General features: G+C 43.8%; 1 protein-coding gene across 1 annotated transcript in view; it reads right to left on the reverse strand.

Moving 5' to 3' along the window:
* Positions 1-23,432, reverse strand: part of TGFB2 (transforming growth factor beta 2) — a gene marked incomplete at its 5' end in the record, with an annotated part of 72,010 nt that overhangs the window by 47,775 nt on the left and 803 nt on the right. Inside the window, 2 exon segments of the mRNA XM_083827639.1 lie at positions 23,199-23,301; positions 23,303-23,428. Of these exon segments, the coding sequence (XP_083683765.1) occupies positions 23,199-23,301; positions 23,303-23,428 (229 nt within the window).

The raw sequence follows: 23,432 nt of genomic DNA on the forward strand, positions 1-23,432 counted from the left end.
AATATTCAAATGAACTATTTGTTAGCACCTAGAAGAAAGAAAACAAGGAGTTGAGTAACAGCTCACATGGACTTGTCAAAAGCAATTAGTGTCCAAACAACCTGAAATGCCTTCAGGACTGGATAACAAGCTTTGCAAATAGTGGAGAAACCACATATGACATTTATCTTAACTTCAGTAGGTTTGGATGCTTGACATGCCCATTAGCAAATGGGGGAAATATGGTCTAGACAAAAAATACAGTACGCAGGCTGCAAGACTGGAAAAATGGACTGAGAAAGTATCTGAGAACCATCTATCTAACTAGGTTCTGCAGAGCAATAAAACACAAATTAACAAGTAAATTTGTGTGTCTCAGCCAAAACAAGAGAAGACTGAAGGTGTCACAATAAAAGAACCTTCAGCTATGTCAACAGCTGCTGCAAAAAGCAGGGGAACAATCCATTTTCCATGTCCGTGATGGATGAATCATGGGTAGCTCCAAGCTGCATCAAGGAATATCTGTGCCAGCTGTCACAAAAAACCTTTGGACATTGAGGATAATGAAACTCTAGAACAGGTTGCACGAAGAGGCTGTGGTGGCAACTGGAAGCCTTTAGGAAAAGATTGCACAAATGTCTAACTGGGATATTATGGCTGTAGTCTACAACCTCTTCTAATGCAAGACCAGCTGAGCAGATTCTTGAAGTCACTCCAGCTGTGTGTTTCTTCTGTGATAACGGGCTGCTGGCAAACAGCTTACATTTCTGAACAAGCTTTATGAATACATCTATTGATACCTACATACGTCAGATATGTTTATGCAAAGTAATTCAGGAATGTATGTCATTAGGTCAGGTCCCAGAGGGCACAGATCAATACATCAACTCCACTAACATAAACAGAGCTGCACACCAGCCAGCCAGAACCTGGCCCAGTGTGCAGCTAGGTAATAACAGCTGTGAGGAGGGAGCTGAAGCTGTCAGGCACAGAAAGCTTCTATGGCAGCCCATGTGAAGGAGAGGCTCCTAAAACCCCTTCTGTGGGAATGACTTGTACATGCTATTAAATACAGATATACAGACAAACTTAAACATTTAACATTTCCTGCATAATCCATTTAGAAGCCTGCTGCAACTGTCCTGCAGCTACAGAGCTAATAAACTTTAACAGCTTCTTATGATAAGGAGATAAGCCCTGTGTTAAAATAATTTATACCAAAACATTTGAAATGTGTAATAATGCAAACATAAAGAGCAAAATCTCTGTGGTATTACTGTTAAGTCCATGCTTAAAATAACACCGCATATAATTATGACTAATACTCCAACCCCTGGTCTTGAATTCCCCAAATTATGATGCTACGTTGTACACTGCTTTCCTCCACTGGTGATTCATTATCTTGGGTTAGCTTGTTAGAAAATAAATATATTCAGTATGAAGAGTAATGGTGAAGTTTTAGTGAAATTACTACGATATGCTTCTTTCTTAGTCTTTGGCATTATTTCATCCTAAACTTTGAACTTGCTGCTTTTCCTGATGTGCATTTCAAATTTAAAATGAAATGGGCCAATAGCTGAAGCCAAAAGTTTGACCTCTAGTATAACTGTTGTAATCTTCTGGGAAAATATCCTCTTGACTCTAAATTTCTCTTTTCAGACTCACCATGCTGCTGATGAGAAATAAGTTATTGGAGCTGTAAGGTCATCATTAATGACTGGCCTTGAAAAAGGAAACAACAACAACAAAACAAACACCAGTAGCACTGAATGACACATGAAGTTTCTCCATTTCTGATGTACAATTGCTTCCTAAGATAAGCATGCTGGACTAGCACAGACATGAGAAGATGAACACTATCACATGAAGACATATTTTAGTTTGTATTAAAGCCTCTTTCTGAGCACACATGCCCTTGGCAGTGTAACTGATTAAACCATGGAGCATCTTTATCTGACTTGTCAGTTTAGATGAGAAGGTCTGCAGGGCTGGGAAAAGTACATCAAGATCAACAGCGCCTCTCACAACAGGGTCCTGATCTCTCACTGTGGCTTGAGCAACTACCGTAACACAAATCTTACAGCGTTCTTCACTTTGCCTCAATTGGATAGTGTTGTTAGATGGATGCAGCATGTTTCTATCAAGAAATATTTGGCTGCACTTCCACTAGAGTGAAATGATCCCTATAAATACATGGACAAATTGTGGCTGGCCCTTGGCTCTTCACATCAGAAAACCTTTCTGTCAGCAGCTGCAATATGGGGTGAAAGTTGGCTGATGCACTAGCAGGACCAGAATGGGAGCAAAGAAAAGGATCTCTGTTACAGGAGCTGTGGAGAGCCCTGACTCACTAAACGTGGGCAGTTACAGCCTCCCCAGCTGGACTGTTCCTATCCATGTATGTTTTACTTAGCACCTCTCAATAAGAAGGAGGAGAGAAAAAAGAAAAAAGAAAAAAAAAAAAAGGATATACAGAGTGAAGTTCTTTCTCTTTTTCCATTTTTCCGGCACAGAAGAACAAGACTCCTTTCACATCATTTTTTTTCCTTGGTGACATCAATAAAAGTTTAAATTCCTTGTCAAAAGTGATGAGAAAATTATTAACGACCCAGCACAGCTGCCAATGCCCTTGAACTGAGAGTGCTTGTGCCTACCTGCTTGGATGTCAGTACCCAAAAATGGTACCGCTGCTTCACAATGCTGAAGGTAAAATGGGTATTCTCATACTTGATGTTAACAAAGTCTCTAAAACAGAAGGGTTCCAGGCTCTTCCAATTTCCACTCAGAAACATGAATTCTTACCAGAAAGACTTTTATGGAGAAAACACTGTCTTCACAGCACAGATGTGATGTATTTGCTCTGGGTTGTACTGGCTGCTTTTGGCCAAGTCAGCCATGGGCAATTTTGGAGTCCAACCTCAAGAGCACAAATTGCATCAATCCAATCTGGAAGTGTGTAAAGCTCAGCTCACCATATCCAGAATTTCACAATAACAGGTAAATAAAACCCCTTCCATGTATCAAAGAAATTGTTGCTCCCCACCTCCACCCCACCCCTTGGGAAATTTCTTCATCTTGACACCGAGTTTTCCTTTGTCACTGTTGATGCTAGTATAACAATTGGTTCCTTGGATGAATTACTTTTTGTCACCACTGGTTCTGTCAGTTGTGACTTTAGCTTAAGCCAGAAATCTCTCATCATTCACTGACTTCGCTCAAGGTAAAAGCTGAACCAGCAGAGAAACAGATAAATATATCACTTACAAAGGCAGCACGAGAATCCATGGCATCTCCAGATCTCTCTGAAATGCCTTAGGAAAAAGGTAAGAGAAAACTGACAGATTTAGGTATGTCAACCCTGAAGGCAAACCATAGAAAGCATTCTCCATAGTAGTCATTTTCACACCAGGACCTTTTCTAAAACATGTCTGTGATGAAACCATGAAAAAGGACAGATGCTTCCAAACTTCCCAGAGGTATGGAAGAGAACTCTTTTCTCTCATATATTTCTGATAAAGACACCAACAGTGGAGACTGAAGAATTGAGTTTAATTGGGTTTTACCAAGAAATCTGCAAAACTTCATTTCAAAGAATAATCCATGAAATAAAGGATTTGCAATGTTGCTGATAGCAACTTGTTTGCAGGTCACCAAACACAAATACAGTGCTGAAGCACTCCTCCAGTCCAGCACTTCACCTCAGCAAAAAGGCTCAGATATCCTGCAACATTCAGGGCTCCAGAACCAACCAAACAAATCCAAACGTCTCCAGAACTTCAAAAAAGAACGTATATATGTGTATCCGCATGTGTATACAAACACACAGAGGAACCAGAATGTTACAGTATGCATCCAATCCTAAACATGATGAGGCAGGATAAAGCATAGACCTAGATCCCATTTGTAATACAAGAATCATATGTGCATGATTATACAAAGAAGGGATTCATTGAAGGCAACGGTGATGGTGACAAGGCACATGGGAGTGCCCATCCTCCCTTATTCAAATCACACACACAAACTTGCTCTGAATTGTCCAGCACTGACCAATATTTCTTCATCTATTACTATTCATAAGATCAAGTAGCTCCTTTTTATTAAAAAAGAAAAAAAAAAGAAAAAAAGAAGAATAAAACAGTGGATGTCACTGCTCAGCTATTTGAACTGGAAGATATAAAAGAAGTCAGGAGATTTCAACATTGCCTTGCAGAGAGTGGAGGAGATGAAAGCGAGTCCCACGGCACAGGCTCTGTTCCTCTCGCCCCACCTCTGCCAGGAAGCGCTCCTGTTCCCCTGGCAAGCTGTGCAGCTGGCTGCCTTCTCCTGCTCAGCCAAGGGTCCAGGGAACAGCGTTTCCAAACTATTCCCTGGCTAGAGGAGGAAATGAAAGCAAGTCATTTTCAAGAAAAGCACGTTGGATTGTCCAACTCTTCCACTCTGGGGAACAAAAAAAAAAAAAAGGAAAAAGAAGGAAAAAAAATAGAATTATACAAGAACTAAAAGTGTAATGGAGAAGGAAAGCCAAAAGAAAACTGTACATTTTTTTGTGTTGCAGAGAATTCAAGATTCACAGACTGAAAGCACTGACAACACGTCTTTAAATGATTAAGATAAAGACAGTGGGTAACAGATGAATGTTAGAGACAGAAGGAAGTGAAAGTTTTTAACCACATTAAAATCAGGCAATCTTTCCTGCTTCATAACAATAATTGCAATTAAAATGATTTACACCCTGCTCCAGTACAAACCAGGAATAGAAAAGCTCAGAAAAGGTAATCCTTTGTTAAGGAGAGCTCCCCAGCCTGCAGAAATTAATGCCCCTAAGCTGACTGGATGCAGGAAATGCACACCTGCCTGCCCAAATGGAGGCGTTCAGCTTTCATCTCAGTTTTTCACCCAAACTGGTCTAGGCAGCTCCCAGTCAGCTCTTTTCTAAAGATCCCTAAATGTTTCACAGACTGTATGGCTGCTCACTGAGGCCTGAGAGTGCTATGGAGATGGACATGGAGCGATGCAGAACACTGCAGAACAAACAGAACAGTGAAATAGAGCCTTTAGGAGCTTATCTGAAGAGCTTCATGTATGACTGGTCCCAAGTCATGATATAAAATCCTGGCTATCAGAAGATTACTTTCAAAAAGTTGGTTATTCTGCTTAATAGAGTAACATGTCAAAAATGATTATTTCCTGAAGATATGTGCTAGAATGGACTTCAGTTTAGCTTCAGGAGAACAGACTCAAAGAGAAAATCAATTATTATTTAAGTATAGGCATCCCTAATTCCAAGGTCCTTTAACTAAGTCCTAATTGCTGGGATGAATTATGATCCATCCTGCCACCTACACTATTTTTAACACATTCTTTACAGACTAAGGTCTCTGATATCAGGGTGGGATTGCCTTTCCACTGACTGCTTTGCAACATGGAGTCACTAGCCAAGTCAGCGACTTACAACTCTCCTATACCTTGTGCTAATGAATGTGAAAAAGAAACCTGAAAACACTATTTGTCTTCCAAACTTTAGAATTTCTTGCCACAGAACTAACCTCACAACTGGAGCATCCAATCTATTACTCTTTTCAGAGGAGAGCTGCTGACTGTATGTGTGCTGCATACATCATTACCACCTACTTCCTACCCCAGAGTTAGGAGCTGTACGAAGCAACTCTTCCACCAGTACAAGGGCATCCAATTTAGTCAGGTCAGGCCTTTATATCTCATTCCTGATGAGGTATTATAACTCTCTGATCAGCCGGTTTCTAAAGACCTCTTATTTTAGGCACCTTTCAACCACATTTGTTGATTGTGGAATTGTGTAAGACCTCTCAGGTCAGAAAACTGAGACAGAAACTGAGTGCAACTACAAGAAGAAAAAATTAAAAATCACAACATTACAAGCAAAAGTAAAAGCTGCTGAGACCTACTATACATCAGAAAATAAGAACTGCAGATAACAGATGAGAAAATCAGAGAATCATAGAATCATTCAGGTTGGAAAAGACCTCTAAATCATCTAGTCCAACATTTTACCTAGTACTGACAAGTCCACCACTAAACCACACGACTACATTCTACATCTATGTGTTTCTCAAAGACCTCCAGGGATGGTGACTCAACCACTTCCCTGAGCTGCCTATTCCAATGCCTCACAACCCTTTCAGTAAAGAAATTTCTCCTAATATCCAACCTCAACCTCCCCTGGCACAACTTGAGGTCTTGTCTTATCACTTGGTGCTTGGGAGAAGAGCCCGATCCCTACCTTAAAGGAGGTTGTAGTGAGGTGATTGTAAAGTACAATAAGGTCTCCCCTGAGCCTTCTTTTCTCCAAGCTAAACAACCCCAGTTCCCTCAGCCGCTCCTCACAGGACTTGTGTTCCAGGCCCTTCACCAGCTTCGTAGCCCTTCTCTGGACATGTCCCAGGGCCTCGATGGCCTTCTTGTAGTGAAGGGCCAAAAACTGAACACAGTATTTGAGGTGCGGCCTCATCAGAGCTCAGTAGAGGGACAATCACCTCCCTGCTCCAGCTGACCACACTATTTCTGATACAAGCCGGGATGACACTGGCCTTCTTGGCCACCTGAGCATGCTGCTGGCTCATATTCAGCTGGCCATTGACCAGTACCCCCAGGGCCATTTCCACCAGGCAGCTTTCCAGCTACTCTTCCCACAGCCTGTAGTGTTGCCTGGGGCTGTGCCCCAAGTGGAGGACCTGGCACTTGTTGAACCTCATACGGCTGGCCTCAGCCCATTGGTCCAGCCTCTCCAGATCCCTCTTCAGAGCCTTCCTACCCTTGAGCAGATCAACGCTTGTGCCTAACTTGGTGTCATCTGCAAACATACTGAAGGTGCATTCATCCAGATCATTGATAATGATATTGAAGAGAACTGGCCCTAGTACTGTGCCCTGGGGGACACCACTAGTGACCAGCCTCCAACTGGATTTTACTCCATTTACCATGACTCTTTCGGCCTGGCCACCCAGCCAGTTTTTAACCCAATGAAGCATATACCAATCCAACCCTTGAGCAGCCAAGGCAAAATGAAATGGGCACAAAAGCTTCATGGCCAAGAAATTTAAAGATGACATTTACATAAGTACTAAGGAAGTTTAATAATGACATTCATTCAGTACATGATAAAAACTGTTGAAGTTAATTGCACAGAAATATGAAATACACTTCTGTAGATAAAAAAGCCACGCAGCCTTAAGGTGAAAAGATGTGTTTTTTTTTGTTCCAGCAGCAAATCAAAAGATCTTAAAACAACAACTACTACAATCAGACATTGTGAAATGAGCAAGACCAAATAACTTGCAAAAGACTTTGTAAAGAGCTGTTCAAGGAACTATCTAAATCATTAAAACTGTCTCTCAATAGATCCCAAGCACCTGAAAATATCTTAAGGATTATATTTGAAGAAACATATTTGCTAATATACAGTGCCTAAACAGGGTAACCCATGCTATCTCACATATACAGTCAGCTTTATATTGATCCGAGACTAAATGTGCAAAGCACAGGAATGAGAATCAACTCATAGGAACTGAAGGAGTATAAACAACATGAAACAGATCCCATTGGTCCAGGGTCTTAGTGAGTGAGACTGGTAGTCCTGTTGATAAGACAAGTGTTTTAATATAATATACTTGCATAGCTGCAAGACATTTAAGCTGGTGTTACATGACGATTTCATTAAGAAACAGGAACAGCAGGACATCAACATGGCCATGCAGTAAAGGAATCAAAGCCATGTTTTTTTTATGAGAGTCAAAATATAATGGTAGACAGGAAACCACTATTGAGAGACAGGCTTCTAACAAGGTCCCATAAGGCTCATTTTACAGTCTTCTACTATTTAATATTTTTATCAGTGACCTGGAAGGAAACTAAGCCATTATTAACCAATTGCAGATTAAATAATTACAGGGATGTGACAAATAATGAAGATAACACATCACAAATACCAGTGAGTTGAATTGCTTGGTACATACAGACATGAAGATGTAAATGTCAGTTGAATCAATATAAAAATATAACCCTAGGAAGAGAGAATCTAGATTATACTTACAGAGCAGGGGATTTCATCCTGAGAGTCAATGCCTCCGAAAAGATTTGGGGAGGGGAGGGCCCCAGTGGATAACTAGCCAAATATGCATTTTTATTTCTCCTAGCAGAGTTCCCAGCTCTACTACTGAAATTAGCTGTATAAATTGTGGAATAATGAATAAGAACAGAGAGACTGTAATATGAATGTGTTTGATTACAGCACAGTCACTGCTGAAATACTCTGTAATACTGTTATCCACAATCCCAGCAGCATATGAGTAGAGCAAAGGAGTTTCAGAGGGTAGCTGTGAGAATGACTACGAAGGGGCTGGGAAGTGTCTCAAGCAGGACAGCATATTAAACTTAAAAACTGGCTCAAAAAAACTCTAAGGATCTGAAACATACCCAAAGCTTGGTAGCTGAATAAAGCAGCCCACACTGAGCTTAAGGCTGCCCCATTTCAGGGTCTTCTAGGAGCCAAGACACTTGCTCACAGCAAAATCATAGAAACATTCAGGTTGGAAAAGACCTTCAAGATCATCACGTCCAACCATCATCGTCTCTTACTGGCACACCCACGTCTCAAATGCCTCCAGGGATGAGGACTGCAACACTTCCCTGGGCAGCCTGTTCTAATGCTTGACCACCCTCTGCATGAAGAAATTCTTCCTAACATCCAGTCTAAAACTCCCCTGGCACAACTTGAGACAGTTTCCTTGTTGTCTGTTGCAAAAAAGAGACTGACAACTCCTCACTACAACCTCCTTTCATGTAGTTGTAAAGAGCAATGAGGTCTCCCCTCAGCCTCCTCTGCTCTGGAGTAAACAGCCCCAGCTCCCTCAGCTGTTCCTCAACGTGTCTTCTAGTTCTTTCATCAGCTTGGTTGCTTTCTCTGCACTACACTGCTTTTTTGAGCAGCTCAATATCCTTCTTGTAGTGAGGGGCCCAAAACTGACCACAATACTCAAGGTGCAGTCTCACCATTGCTAAGCACAAATGGACAATCAGAATCATAGAATGGTTTGGGTTGGAAGGGACCTTAAAGATCATCTAATTCCCACCCCCCCACACACCCCCACCGCGCCATGAGCAGGGACACCTCCCACTAGACCAGGTTGATCAAAGCCCCATCCAACCTGGCCTTGAACACTTCCAGGGATGGGGCATCCACAGCTTCTCTGAGAAACCTGGTCCAGTGACTCACCACCCCACAGTAAAGAATTTCTTCCGCATATCTAATCTAAAACTACCCTTCTTTAGTTTAAAACCATTACCCCTTGTCCTATCCCTACAGTCCCTGACAAAGAATCCCTCCCCAGCTTTCTTGTAGGCCCCCTTCAAGTACTGGAAGGCCTCTGTAAGGTCTCTCTGGAGCCTTCTCTTCTCCAGGCTGAACAGGCTGAACAGTCCCAACTCTCTCAGCCTGTCTTCATAAGAGAAGTGCTCCAGCACTTTGATTATCTTTGTGGCCCTCCTCTGGACTTGCTCCAACAAGTCCATGTCCTTCTTGTGCTGGAGGCCTGAGAACTGAAAGCAGTGCTCCAGGTTGGGTCTCATAAGAGCAGAGTAGAGAGGGAGAATCATCTTCCTTGATGTGCTGGCCATACTTCATTTGGTGCAGTCCAGGATACGGTTGACTTTCTGGACTGCAAGTGCACATTCCTGGCTCATGTTGAGCTTCTCGTCAACCAACACCCCCGGGTCTTTCCCCTCAGGGCTGCCCTCAATCCACTCTCCACCCAGCCTGTATTTGTGCTTGGGATTGCCCCAACCCAGGTGTAGGGCCTCACACTTGTCCTTGTTGAACTTCATGAGGTTCATACAGGTCCACCTCTCAAGCCTGTCCAGGTCCCTCCGGATGGCATCTCTTCCCTTGAGCGTGTCAGTCGCACCACTCAGCTTGGTGTCATCCACAAACTTGCTGAGGGTGCACTCGATCCCACTGTCCATCTCACCAACAAAGATTTTAAACAGTGCCGGTCCCAATACTGATCTCTGAGGAACACCACTCATTATTGATCTCCACTTGGACATTGAGTTGTTGACCACAGCTCTTTGAGTGTGATCATCCAACCAATTCCTTATTCACCAAGTGGTCCATTTGTCAAATCCACATCTCTCCAATTTAGAGACAAGGACATCATGTGGAACAGTGTCCAATGCTTTGCACAAGTCCAAGTAGATGATGTCAGTTGCTCTTCCCCTATCCACCAATGTTGTAACCCTGTTGTAGAAGGCCACCAGATTTGTCAGGCATGATCTGCCCTCAGTGAAGCCATGTTGGCTATCACCAGTCAGCTCGTTATTTTCCATGTGCCTTATCACAGTTTCCAGGAGAATCTGCTCCATGATCCCGATCCCCCATGGCACACAGGTGAGAATGACAGGGCTGTAGTTTGCTAGGTCTTCCTTTTTTCCCTTTTCAAAAATGGGGGTTACATTTCCCCTCTTCCAGTCAGTGGGAACTGGATCGCCACAACTTGTCAAATAGGATGGACAGTGGCTTAGCAACTAAAAACACCAGTTCCCTCAGGACTTGTGGACGTATCACAGCAGGTCAAATACCTAGAGAGGGCCTACAAGAAAGCTGGGGAGGGGCTCCTTTTCAGGGAGTGCAGTGATAGGACAAGGGGGAATGTCTTTAAACTAAAAGAAGGTAGACTTGGATTAGACATTAGGAAGAGATTCTTTACTATGAGGGTGGTAAGTCACTGGACCAGGTTGCCTAGAGAAGTTGTGGATGACCCATCCCTGGAAGTGTTCAAGGACAGGTTGGATGGGGCTTTGAGCAACCTGGTCTAGTGAGAAGTATCTCACATAGAACCATTCTATGATTTGATGACTCATGCACCTTTAAGTTCCTTAGAGGTCTTGAACCTGATCCTCCCCTACACTGGGTGGTTCTTCATTCTCCCAGCCCCTGCCTTTGCCTTCTGGGGCTTGGGCTATGTAGCTACAGCACTTGCCAGTGAAGGCTGAGGCAAAAAAGTCATTGAGTACCTCAGCCCTCTCCATATCCTGGGTAACCAGGTCTTCTGTTTCCTTTCAGAGCGGGCCCACAATTTCCCTAGTCTTCCTTTTAACACTGATGTACCTATAGAAGCATTCCTTGTTGTCCTTAATGTCCCTGGCCAAATTTACTTCTAAAAGGACCTTTGCTTTCCTAACCTGATCCCTGGTTGCTCAGACAATTTCTTTGTTTTCCTTCCAGGCTACCTGTCCTTGCTTCCACCCTCTGTAGGCCTCATTTTTATGCTTGAGTTTGGCCTAGAGCTCTTTGTTCATCCATGCAGGCCTCCTGGTGTTTCTACCTGACTTCCTCTTTGTTGAGATGCATTGCTGCTGAGCTTGGAGGAGGTGATCCTTGAATATTAATCAGCTTTCTTGGGCCCCTCTTCCCTCCAGGGCTTTGGCCTACAGTACTCTACCACACAGACCCCTGAAGAGGACAAGATCTGCTCTCCTGAAGTGCAGGTTACTAGCTTGTTGTGTACCCTCAGGATCATGAACTCCACCAAGACTGCCATTGAGTTTTACATTTCCCACCATGCCCTCCTTGTTGGTGAGAATTAGGTCCAGCATAGCAGCTCTCCCCACTGGCTCCTCCATCACGTGGAGAAGGAAGTTATCATCAATGCATTCCAAGAACTTCCTGGATTGCCTATGCCCTAGTGTGCTGTCCCTCCAACAGATACTGGGGTGGTTGAAGTCCCCCATGAGAATCAGGGCTTGTGAACAAGCTGCTTCTATCCATCTATAGAGGGCCTCATCTGCTTGGTCTTCCTGATCACTTCCCAATTCCTTCTGACCACACTATTTCTGATACAAGCCAGGATGACACTGGCCTTCTTGGCCACCTGGGCATACTGCTGGCTCATGTTCAGCTGGCTGTTGACCAGCACCCCTATGTCCTTTTCTGCTGGGCAACCTTCCAGCCACTCCTCCCCAGGCCGGTACCACTGCATGGGGTTGCTATGACCTAAGGGCAGCACCCGGCATGTAGCTTTGTTCAGCCGCACGCAATTGGACTTGGCCCATTGATGTAGCCTATCCAGATCCTTCTGCAGAGACTTCCTACCCTCAATCAGATCAACCACCCCAACTATCCACCAGACTTCCTTCTCCTGCAGGTGCCTACACAATGGACACAAATTTGACAGTGGTCCTTGAAATAGCAAGTGAAGACTTAAACCACATTAAAGGCTAGAACTTTAAGCTCAACAACTTAAAACACCAAGATTCTTGTTTCCAATGAATATAATTAATCACTGGAAAAATCTACCAGATGTTATTTGAAGACCTTTTTAAAAAGGAATTAATTCAGATAATTCTATGGCCTGGAAAACACACATAGGAAGACTAGAAGACCATCAAGGTAGCATCTAGCTTTAATTGGTCAGTGTCCATTCAGAGCCTCCCAGAGCAACGTGAGTCTCATTCTTCCTAAAGCACAGTACCGTGCTCATTAGCTATGAGCAAACCTGGAACTTTATATCCCAAGCAGAACGTCTCCTCCCTGCTGAAAGGAGTATCTACTCCAGTTGAGAGGTAATACCAAGGTTCACCCAGAAACCTGCTTGCAGGCCTGGCTGTCATTACACTAAGGTATTTCACATTCTGTGACTGTAATTTGCCTTATATTAAATAAGAATCAAGCCCTTTGGTTTTTATGCCACACCAAATTGAGATGAAGTCTTGCTCCAAAATGACATAGGAAGTGCCACAATAGAGATGATTTTCTTAGACAAAATATAAACCAAGTTCTATTTCTTCTTCTCTTTTGCCTCGTATTTATTTATTTGTAAGACCTGTGGAGGCTGTTGAGTCTTCCCAGGCTTGAAAAATATGTAGTACAAACATGATACAAAACAGCATCCAGGACATTTCTAGTCAGCAAAGCAGGTTTACTTGACTCAGGCTTTATCTAAATAAAAGCCTAGGATTCTAAAAGCCTACAAAGGAACCAGCAGGAGCGAAATTCCTAACTCCTTTAGGTGCTTCTTAAAACCCCAGCCACAATGACGGTTCTGCTTGCCTAAACAATCACTGCACAGATTCCGGTTTCAACAACGCAAGGAAAAATCTGGAGTGGCTTTACCAACTCAAAATTAATTTGTTCTGACTTTTCATCCACGTAAAAAAAAAAAAAAAAAAAAAGGTACCTCTGAAGTTAACTCATTATTTCATGAGGCACTTTGTGAAATACCAAGTCAGAAAGGCTTAATGTAAAACCACATGCGCTTCCATGCTATAAGCACAGCTCTTGTTCCCGAACTACTTGGCTTTCCAGCTTGTAAACTCAGCATTTATCATGCAGCAAATTGACTTTCAGAAGTTGTTTTCCTGGCTCTGGATCTATTCAGAACTGACTTTCAAGATTTTATTGATAACATAAAAACACCTTGTTGGCTTAGGCCTGACCTTTCTTTACAGTCCATTGCTTAGGGACTTGCCACATTCTTATTCACAGCCTTCAGATTCCCCCCTGCTCAGGGCGCCAAGGTCTGATTTTATCCTTGTTTGCAAGAAGCCTCTGGATGTGGAGTGATGAGCTTCTAGACAAAAACTCACTGTGGGGAGAGTGATAGACATATATCAAGGCATGTTTATTTTTCAAGACCTTTGCAGTCACATGGTCATTTACTTTAGATAGGGGGAGGTGTGGAATACCTAGGAAGTACAGGACATGAACTCATGCCTCCTATTCTGCAATTCTTGCCGTATTGCTGCCATATGCTGTTCCCAGATGACATCTGCCATCAAATGCTTCTATCAATAAGTTACTAAGGTGTTTATTTTTAAAAGTGTTTTTTTTTTTTTTTTTTTTGCAAAGCCTTATGTGGAATAGCAGAGTAATGTGTCCCAATATATCTTGAAGATGTGTCTGTTCTCTGAAACAAAGGAACAGCACTTAATGTCTGATCCAAAGAGTTTTGCAGTCAATGGAAAGACTTCCAGTGTTTTCAGCAGGCTTTGGACCAGGGCCCTTGATCTGGGGAACATACTCTCAAAAGGCAGAAAAACGGAAAGGTTTGGCTGTATCACATGTATAGCTGGCCTTGTGGCAAGTGTGCATTAGGCAGATTCCCTTCCAGACTCTACCTCAACAAATACACTTCTAGCCAGAGAAAATTAAGTCTCCCAATAAAGTGGGTAAATAATAGGACTCCAACTTGGAAGAAGGTAAGTTCCTTCAGACACATGATAGTGTTGTAACTCAGCCTCTGGCCACCTTTATAAAGATCTCTTTTTCTATATCCTTTTGGGGCTCTTTTCTTCCCTGATTTGCAAGGGGGATGTGAAGTTTCCAAATCCATTGCTCCTAGCATTGAGGAGACATGTAAGCTGCAATGGAGGAATCCAGATTAAAAGAGGGAGAGACAGCTCATACCCCCAGCAATCTGTTTGAGTCCATCCTAAATGAGACTAAGCACTTAGCTCCCTTGCTTTCCAAATTGTATATCCTGGCAGGGAGCCTCTCAGTTCCTATCGCACCACCAGATCAGAGCAGCAGATTTATTTTCAAGAAAGCTGGAACTTGTTTCTCACTCGCAAACCTAAAGCTGTATGTACTGTCTGCTGCAATAGCCTGCCATTATATGCTAGGTAAACATGTAACAAGCACAACAAATGAAACATACAGGCATCTTTCAGCGTACCTCAATGTTGAAATGTGGATACTTCACTTCCAAAGTGTGCATCAGGGAAAAAAAATGATATGGAGCAGTGATTGGCACAAGACATATATAGCCCTTGCTCTGCCAGGGAGGCCCAGAGCCAACTATGACAGCCAAAAAAACTGGGCTGGATCGCTCAGAGATTGGGCAAGAATGAGAACACCAAGGATCTGCATGGATCCAACAAATCTCCAGGCAGATTAAAATGTCCTATCACGTTGGAGAACATAATACACTGTTTATCCTTCCCTGAGGGCAAATATACCCTATGGAAGCATTGCCTGTAGGCATATGGATAAAGAATCAAACTGCTGATATCATACATGTCAGTGGACCTGACCCCAGTCTCCATAAATTTTGCTTACTGGGTATTCATGAAGTCATATGATCCAGTCAACTGGACTGATTCCTGCATCAACCCCTTGAAGCGTGAATGCTAGGCGCTGCGAAACAAAGGGAAGAAGGAGCGGCTCCTCTGTCATTACATCCACAGGGCAGCAGTAACATCTCCCAGCTTTGCTAACCACCCCTGGAAACAAACAAAGGTGGGACAAGGAGATGCAGCCTGCCAGAGGTGAACACCAGACCCTCATCACACTGTGCCTGCCAGCCTCTTCTGCCATTATTTTAGCCCACCGCTGCATGCAAAGAGGGTAAATTTGCTGAGTTGTGTTTATATGCTACTTGGGAGTTCAAAAGTTCTGCAGGGGTTATTCTTCCTAGCACACATCTGGGCAGTCCTGTAGAAGTTCTTCATCACTGCTTACCCAAATCCCCCAAAAGACAATTTATACATTATATTGGACAATGCTTGCCCATATAGGCAAGGGCTACTCTTTGATCAATTTTGGGGTATAAGAAATCATCTAAAAGCACAATGGCAGGCTCAGGTTTATTAGGTATTATTGCCCAGAAACCTTAATTAAGTATGGGATTGCTAGGTACTCTCCAACCACTTCAAAAGAGTCAGGGCTGCTAATACCTCCTAGTACCTCACTCTCCTAAGTACAGCGTCCACCCATGGGGTTGTTGGTCCCTCCCCCACCCAGTGAAAACCAGCATGTTCTGATTGCTATCTCTCGATCATCACTATAGTAAAGGTAAGTTACCAGCACTATTTCAGCTGAGCTAGCTGCTGAATTGCAAATGTTGTATCTAAACAAAAACAAGCAAGAGAAGGAACTTCAGCAGGCTTAGCTTGCCTTTTAAAATTCAAGGCAGGGGTTTAAAAGAGATGAAGCCAGGGAAAACATTGGATGCTAACACCAGCCAAACAGGGAAAAATAACGAAGTTGTAAGACCAAAAAACTGAAATGGAAAGAATGACAGATTTACTGCTGCATTTGATGCACATAACCACTGATAGACTCTCCCCAGGAAGTGTTGAAATTACCATCACTGAAATGAATCCAGAAGCTAAAAATTAAATTATCCTTCCCAGAACATTCCAATTTGGGCTTTGGCAACACCAGATGTTTTAATGCTCTTAAATATATGCACGCGCGTGAGCGCGCGCATGCACACATGCACACATACATACTTAAGTACAGTATCCTCTTTCACACAAGACCTCCCTCCTGGTTTTCACAAAGTCAGACTGAACGTACGGTCATTTTGCAGTCCTTTCTTCAAAGTCTGTTCAAACGCACAACTGTCAAATTAAGCAATCAATAAGGAGCCTTACAGCAGCTCCAAGTTATGAATGAATGACTATTTGTGAACTCGCCTGTCAAGACAGATGGGGTATTTGTCAGTGCAGCGTGGGTTAGATATGGTGGGAAGGAGACAAACAAACAAAGCAAAAGGTCAGTATCACAACATTTCCCTTTTTGCCTCCCCTCAGCTTGCCTAAAAGGATGCTACAGCTTTTGATGAAGTATAATACAGTACTCTATTTACATGCAACTTATAATGCTTATTTGAAAAGAAATATTTTCATAAGACAAGTAAAAGAAAAATGTGTGCCAGGCGTTGAAGAGCATGAACTTTTGTGTGTAGAGAAGCTAAAACACAGAGGGACAAATCCAAGATTAACAGAAAACAACACACCTTTAGAAGCTTTGTGATACTTGAATTGAGACCACCCTATGGAAATTGAAATATCATGTATTGTTTTTCTTGCATTAAAACATGTTATAACACCAAAGCGCTCTCATCTTTCAAATTAAAACCTGAACAACAGAGAGATGTTCTAAAGGTCCTCTCCAACACTCAGAACCATAACTGCTGCAGGGACTGCTACAAGGTTTTGCATCCCCTGAAAACCAAGCACGGATGCTAGAGAACCCATACAGCGATACTGGAGGTATTTCAGCAGTGCCTGTCTCCTTACAGCGAACAAGCAGCCTCTCTGTGCTGCTGACCAAGCTCATCCCCACCTGCCTCTCTTCATGAGGAACTGGGAGCTTTCCAAGCAGCATGCAAGAGCTGCCATGCAGTTCCCTTCAGAAAACCTGACCCTTTTAGAGGACACTGCTGCCCAAAGATGAAACTTCTCCATTCTGGACCAACTTGCAGAGCACCAAAAACACATAAAAACCTGCTCACCAGACAGGTCTAACGAAGCCAGGTCTAGCACTTAATTTCTCCAGGGCTGACCCTCTGCTATTTGAGCTCGGAGAACCACAGTACTAAATGAAGTCATGAGTCATTCAGAAACTCTAAAACAACTGGTCACACTGGAAGGAGATAAAACATAACCCTTCATGCTAAGTTTCTTCAACTCCTCATCCTGTTGTCACAGATGAATCTTCGAGTTTCTCCTCTACACCCTTCAGCTGTATTTCTTGTATGGCTCGGTACCCAGCTGCAGGCACTAAACAGCAGCAAGGACAGTGAAGACAAGCACGGGGGAGGCATTTCAAGAAGAACCATAGCTGCTCTGGATGGTCTGCTACGGGAAGCCAACTGCCAGCAATGAGAGAGCTAGGCATCAGTCAATAGCACAGACCAAAAAAGAAAAAAACAACAGCCTGGGGTGGAAGGCAAAATGCAAACTTCCTCTAAACAAATGACCAAAACAAAAAATTCAGCCTAAACAAATCAGCTGAAACATCCACAGCACAGCACTGCATTAAGTAATACCTGGGGAGTGCATCACTCTTCAGCCAAAAGCCGCCTGCTCAAAAACGTGCAGCATGTGGTTTCACAACAGGAATGGAAACACTTGTACCTTGACTAATGACTTGTTTTGTCACGATACGCTGGGCTCTTCCTCTTCATCTGCAGAACAGGAGCAGCCTAGCAGAGACCCTGCAAAGGCAGAAGTGGCCAGCTGCCCAACAGGGGAAGGTCTTTTCAGGATCACAGGGCTACTGAAGAGCCTTTTCTTTCCTTTACGAAAAACCTTGTACCATATATCCTCCTGACTGGGCTCTGATGCCTAAATGACAGATTTCAAAGAAATAAGAGGGATTTGAGCTGTCTGACTTTCCTCATCCCCCGTAAACTGGGCCCCAGTTCAGGAAGCTAATTAGGCACGCACATAACCTTAGTGTTAATGAGTCCATTCATGCATGTGAAGCTCTGCATGTTTCAGCACCTTGATGAAGAAGTTCACTAAGGACAATAGCCCAGAGTCCTCATCCATCTTTTTGCTCCACAATTTTGCAAGCAAGAACCTCAAACTCACAGAAATACCCTGGAAGTTACAACTTCAAAATAATGCAGTCATGCAAAAGACCACTGTTGTTCTGATGCTGTGCACCAAGGATGAGTTCGGGTAAAACCGGCAGCTGATGAAGATTAAGATGGTGCTCTGTTGTTTTTGCACAATTGCCTATTCCCACCCAGTCCTACAGTCAAGCAGAGCCAGCAAGAGCAGCACCAGCACTGGGCAATCCCAGCAGATCTCCAGCTCTGAGCTCCATTATTTGTGGGAGGGCTTCACGAAGCATCAGAAGACAAATACACATTTCCAGATAGGTCTCTGGTACTGTAGAACTCTAACACCTCCAGCGGGCTGGGGGCATCAGGGGCAGCGATACTCATCTAACATTTTCACTCAACAAATGACAGGGTGGAAGTGTCTCTTTAAAGCAGACACTAGAGATATAAACCAAGGAGGGCTGTGAAAACAGTTTTGGACGACAGCTCTATGTTTGTCTTGTAGGTCTTCTCAGCTTTCAGTAGTGGGAGCTAAAAGGGGGACATAGGTCTTTTGCATTTCTGTAGGTGTAGGCTTCCTCCTCCAGAAGAAATGCAGTGAGGTGGATTTACCGTGCCAGACCATGACCTCCCCCTCTCCCAGCAAGTGACTGATGATTCAGAAGGCAGTCAGGAAACACACATACTGCACCCAACCATCTGCTTGATATGAGTGGGAGTTGAAGAAGAGAGCTCCCTTTGATTTCGGCTGTACTCAGTTAGTACACCAGAGCATGCTATTTTATTATCCCCCTTAGCATGTAGATGACTACTGTCCAGAAAATAACCCTGCCTCTTTTTAAAGCCATCTGCAATTTCCTGTTTTCTACATCCCCACATAGGAAGACTGTAATCAGTGCCATTCACGAACAAGGAACTGTTCCTCCCACGTCTCTCCTCAGGGAAGCCCTCACATTGCTTCAGGTCCTCTGTGAAAATGACAGCAAGCCTGGTGAACGTGCAGTAGGCGTCCTACAAAGAGGTGCTCCAGAGCCCTACCATGGAGTTAGCACAGCTCGAAGGTTTTAAACTACAGTGCTCCTCCTGAGACTCTTCCCGTATCATTAACAATATAGGAAATCCTGAAAAATTAAGTTCTCTGTTCTGCTAAATGCAAACACAGATGAGCTGCACAGTTGTAGCTGTTCATGTCATGGTGACAATGATGGTGGTGCTGGGAGGCCAGAGCTGCTCCTGCACCAGCAGCTCTTGTACCCTGCAGACAAGGAGCCCACATACATATAATTACTGGTAAATTGAGTCCTTGTTGATAAAGTAGAAGCATGTCATTGTGCCCAGTCAGTTTATAATGTTGTCTTTCATTAGGTGAACGCTCAGGAGAATGACAGTCTATGTAAAGCAATATTCATGGCACCAAGCTCCTGAAATGACAAATCCTACCACCAACCTCAGGCGGGAACCTGAGGAGGCAACTGCATGCTAACACAGTTCAAAATCCATACAAAACCAGGACCAAGCCCAGAAGAACTGGGATTTCTTGGGCTACTGAGTCCTGACAGACCCATCTCCCACCATGCAGAACATTGAAAATATACCTGATTGAGGCTTAAGCCATCAGTAATGACCAACTCATTGACTGTGATAAAACTTGCCCTAAATAAAAACTACAGAATTGGGCACCACCCCCTGCATACACGTGTTGCCTCTTTTTCTTTAGTGTCCCAGGTATGCACTAGTAATGCAATTTGTAATACATAACTGTGCTGGCATTAAATTTCTGTTTATTTTCAGTGCAATGATGATTATTCAGCCTCAAATCAATAATTAGGTTAAATATCAGGCCTCAGATGATCAATGAGGAACTGATAAATAACAAAACTTCTAACATGACTCGACCTCTGGCTGCCAGCCGGTCTTGGGAGAGATTTAAACTCCCAGACTCTAATCCACGTTGTCGCAAGCACAACACATGCAGGCATGCTTCACAAACAAAAGCCTTTGGGTTTTTCGCAACCTCTTTATAGTATTTTTTCTGCCACCGCTTTTCACGTCAGTTGGCTTTGGGTCCGGTAGTCCCCACATTGCTGAATTTCCACATGTATTTCCACACTAGATGTGTCTTTAACCTCAAGTGGACTGTCAAGCCAGATGCCAGATGCCCCCTTACTTCCTCAGTGCAAACTATCAGTAAACCTTAGCATAACTCTACTTTGAGTCTTAAACTAACAGCATGTGAAAAGATTAATATGAATAAATTCAAAACTAATCAGATCCCTTCTTTAAATGTTGACACAGTATTATTTATATCCCATAAATACCTTCTTGACTAAAATTCATCCCAGGAGATTGGCACCTTGCCAGTTCTATTCATATTTACTGTATTTATACAGTACAGTTGGCCAAGGATAATATTTAAGACAAAATATGCCTTAGGGTATATACAATATCTCTTATAGTTTTCCTTTTAAATCTCCTCATTGCTAAAAATATTTAGTCTGAACTTTATAAAATGCCCCACAAAGACCTATCAGCAATCTGTAGTGATATATTGCTGACTATGAGTATAATTAGAGCATATTTGTAATACTTGGGTTGTAGTCAGTTGCTGAACGCTAACAACTTGTGGTAAGAACTGAACCACTGATCTTTCCCATGCCTTCCTCCCAGCAGCTTGTGACCTCCAGCGCGTCCGTGCTGATCCCCTTCTCCCCCAAGTGCAGCAGAAGCTGCAGAGTTAAGAAAACCCACTCTGAGACGCCTCACAGCAAGCACCCCGGGCTGCCAGAGCTGCGCTTTCAAGATCTTCCTTTAAAATATGGTGGAGCGATTTCTTCCTTGCTGTCTTTTTTGGAAAGGTTCACTCCGTCCAGTATAACTAGAGAGCAGTGGAAAAACAGTTAACCTACTTACTCTGATGTTCACAACAGCACTTGCACAGTAGTACTGGATCGGCTGCTGCAGGGCCCTCTGATCCCAAACTTGTGATGCACTCTGTTGGTAGATACCTGCAATCTCCTTTGCTCTTCCAAAACCTCGATCGATCCTTCAGCACAAACCTGGCCTCTGCCGAGGTTTTAAAAATAGATCCTCTTTTGTCAGTGCCATCCAAGTCACACACCACAAATATTTTAAATTTCTGGAAAGTCTGTGGCTGTATTTCGGACTACCAATTCTCTGCCGTTTGCTCACGCCAGTGAAAAGGACGGATGTGTGGTCAGGACTGAGGCGTTCTACCTTCAGCGACAGCCACAGGGTCAATTCCACTGCTAACGGCCTCCCTAACCTTTGCTCAGAGGTGCTCATCACTCTGCTCGGGACATGACCTGGTAGGTCCCAAACCAAGAGCACTGACTTACACCAGAAAAACCCTACTGCATGCTCTAGTAGAAAACTGACACAGTTTCTGTGTTCTCGCTATTTCTGTGAATTACATGGAGCCTCCTTACTCATACCCACTTGGCTCCAAATAGACATTTTTTTAAAAAAGTATTTCTTCCCTCAGGGTAACAAGGGTGGAGTGTATTTATCGTGGCTATTAGCGATGGTGCCATAATTACAATAATAAAATGGCTCTGACTGCCAGGGTGTCCTGTACCTGATGCTGTCATTTAACAATAAAGGGAGAAAGGGAGGCAGCTGCACCGAGCATGGGGTTCGGATACCTTGGCTGGCATCCTGGGACTCTCACATGCAAGACAGAGCAAGCCCCAGAGCTACAACTTGCTAAACTAAAAATAAATAGGAGAAAATGCAATTAGAAACTCTAAGATAAAGTTACCAAGATGGCTGCATTATCTATTTAAGCAAGAGGTACGTGCTTTTCAAAACCAGACAGTAAGTATATAGGGCATCAAGTGGCGGGGGAGGGAAGAGAGAGAGAAGGGAACGAAATGAAAAGAGTACGGGCTCGACTTTGGATACGCGAACGGTGGAGTTATTTTCTGCTTCTGGTATTTCACTTTCCTCGGTATGATGATGATCTAGATTCTTTTAAGGGAGTGCGGTGCTTTTTCTTTTTTTTTTTCTTTTTTCCCCTGTACACTTAAACTTCACTACCAAAACAAAAAGACACGTCATTATGATTATTAATCACGCTAAGTGGATTTGGTCAGCATGGAGCATTTGTACCCTTCTGCTGTGCACAACGTGGCGTGGATCATCAGAAAGTCGTTAATAACAGCAAAAAGGCAGACGGGCTGAGACAGGTTCCAAGAACCGAGGCTAACCAGAAGGGAAAACTTTTCCTGTACCTGAAATGAAAGCGCCCATGAACTGAACCGGGCGGCTAGTTACAGCTGGAAGAGGAGAGAGGATGTCTGTGCCTCTGTCCTCTCCGAGTACTGATCTGCACAGCGTCTGCAGGACAATGTGCCGGAGGGGCGCAGAGAGAAGGGAAGGGAAGCCGGCGGTGATTTTTTTTCTGTTTTTTTTTCTAGACCTCCTTTTCTTTTCAGTTATGGAGAGATGGAAACCTGCCCAATCCAGACACTCCAAGGGAAACAACAGCAGTGGAAAGATATTGGCTCTTTTCGGAGGCTGCACACGGGGCCACGGGGGAGCCGAGCCGGTGCTGGGGAGGGAGCGGGATCCCAGGCGGGGGGCAGCCGTGCTCAGGTAGGTGGCAGTGGGCACTGCAGGCACCCTGCGGGGCTCCTAGGTGACCCGAGGGGGTCCGAAACCCAATGAGTCTGGGGGCAGCTGAGCCCCCCACGCCGTTCAGATACATATCCCCCCCACCTAAAAGAAACCCTATAAGCAACCATCTAAGACGCTGAGGACTGGAGCAGAAAAGCAGGAATACGATGCACGGGGCTGGTATTTCAAGGCAGTGGGCACTGCCAAGCCTCGGGGGCGAAACTACACACACATGCACAAACACAGAAGACTTACTTTCAGGGTAAAAAGGCTGCATGTCTATTTTGTAAACTTCTTTGGCATAATACTCCTCGTCGCTCCTCTCCCTTTCGCAAGTGGCGGCTCTGTGGTTGGCTTTTCTCTTGCAGCAGGTCCCTGGTGCTGTTGTAGATGGAGATGACCTCCGGGGGCACCTCCTCGGGCTCGGGGTACTCGTCCGGGGGGCTGGTGAGCTTCAGTTTGCTCAGGATCTGCCCCCGGATCGCCTCG

The sequence above is a fragment of the Anser anser genome, assembly GCF_964211835.1.
Source record: "Anser anser genome assembly, chromosome: 3".
NCBI classification, from domain to species: domain Eukaryota; kingdom Metazoa; phylum Chordata; class Aves; order Anseriformes; family Anatidae; genus Anser; species Anser anser.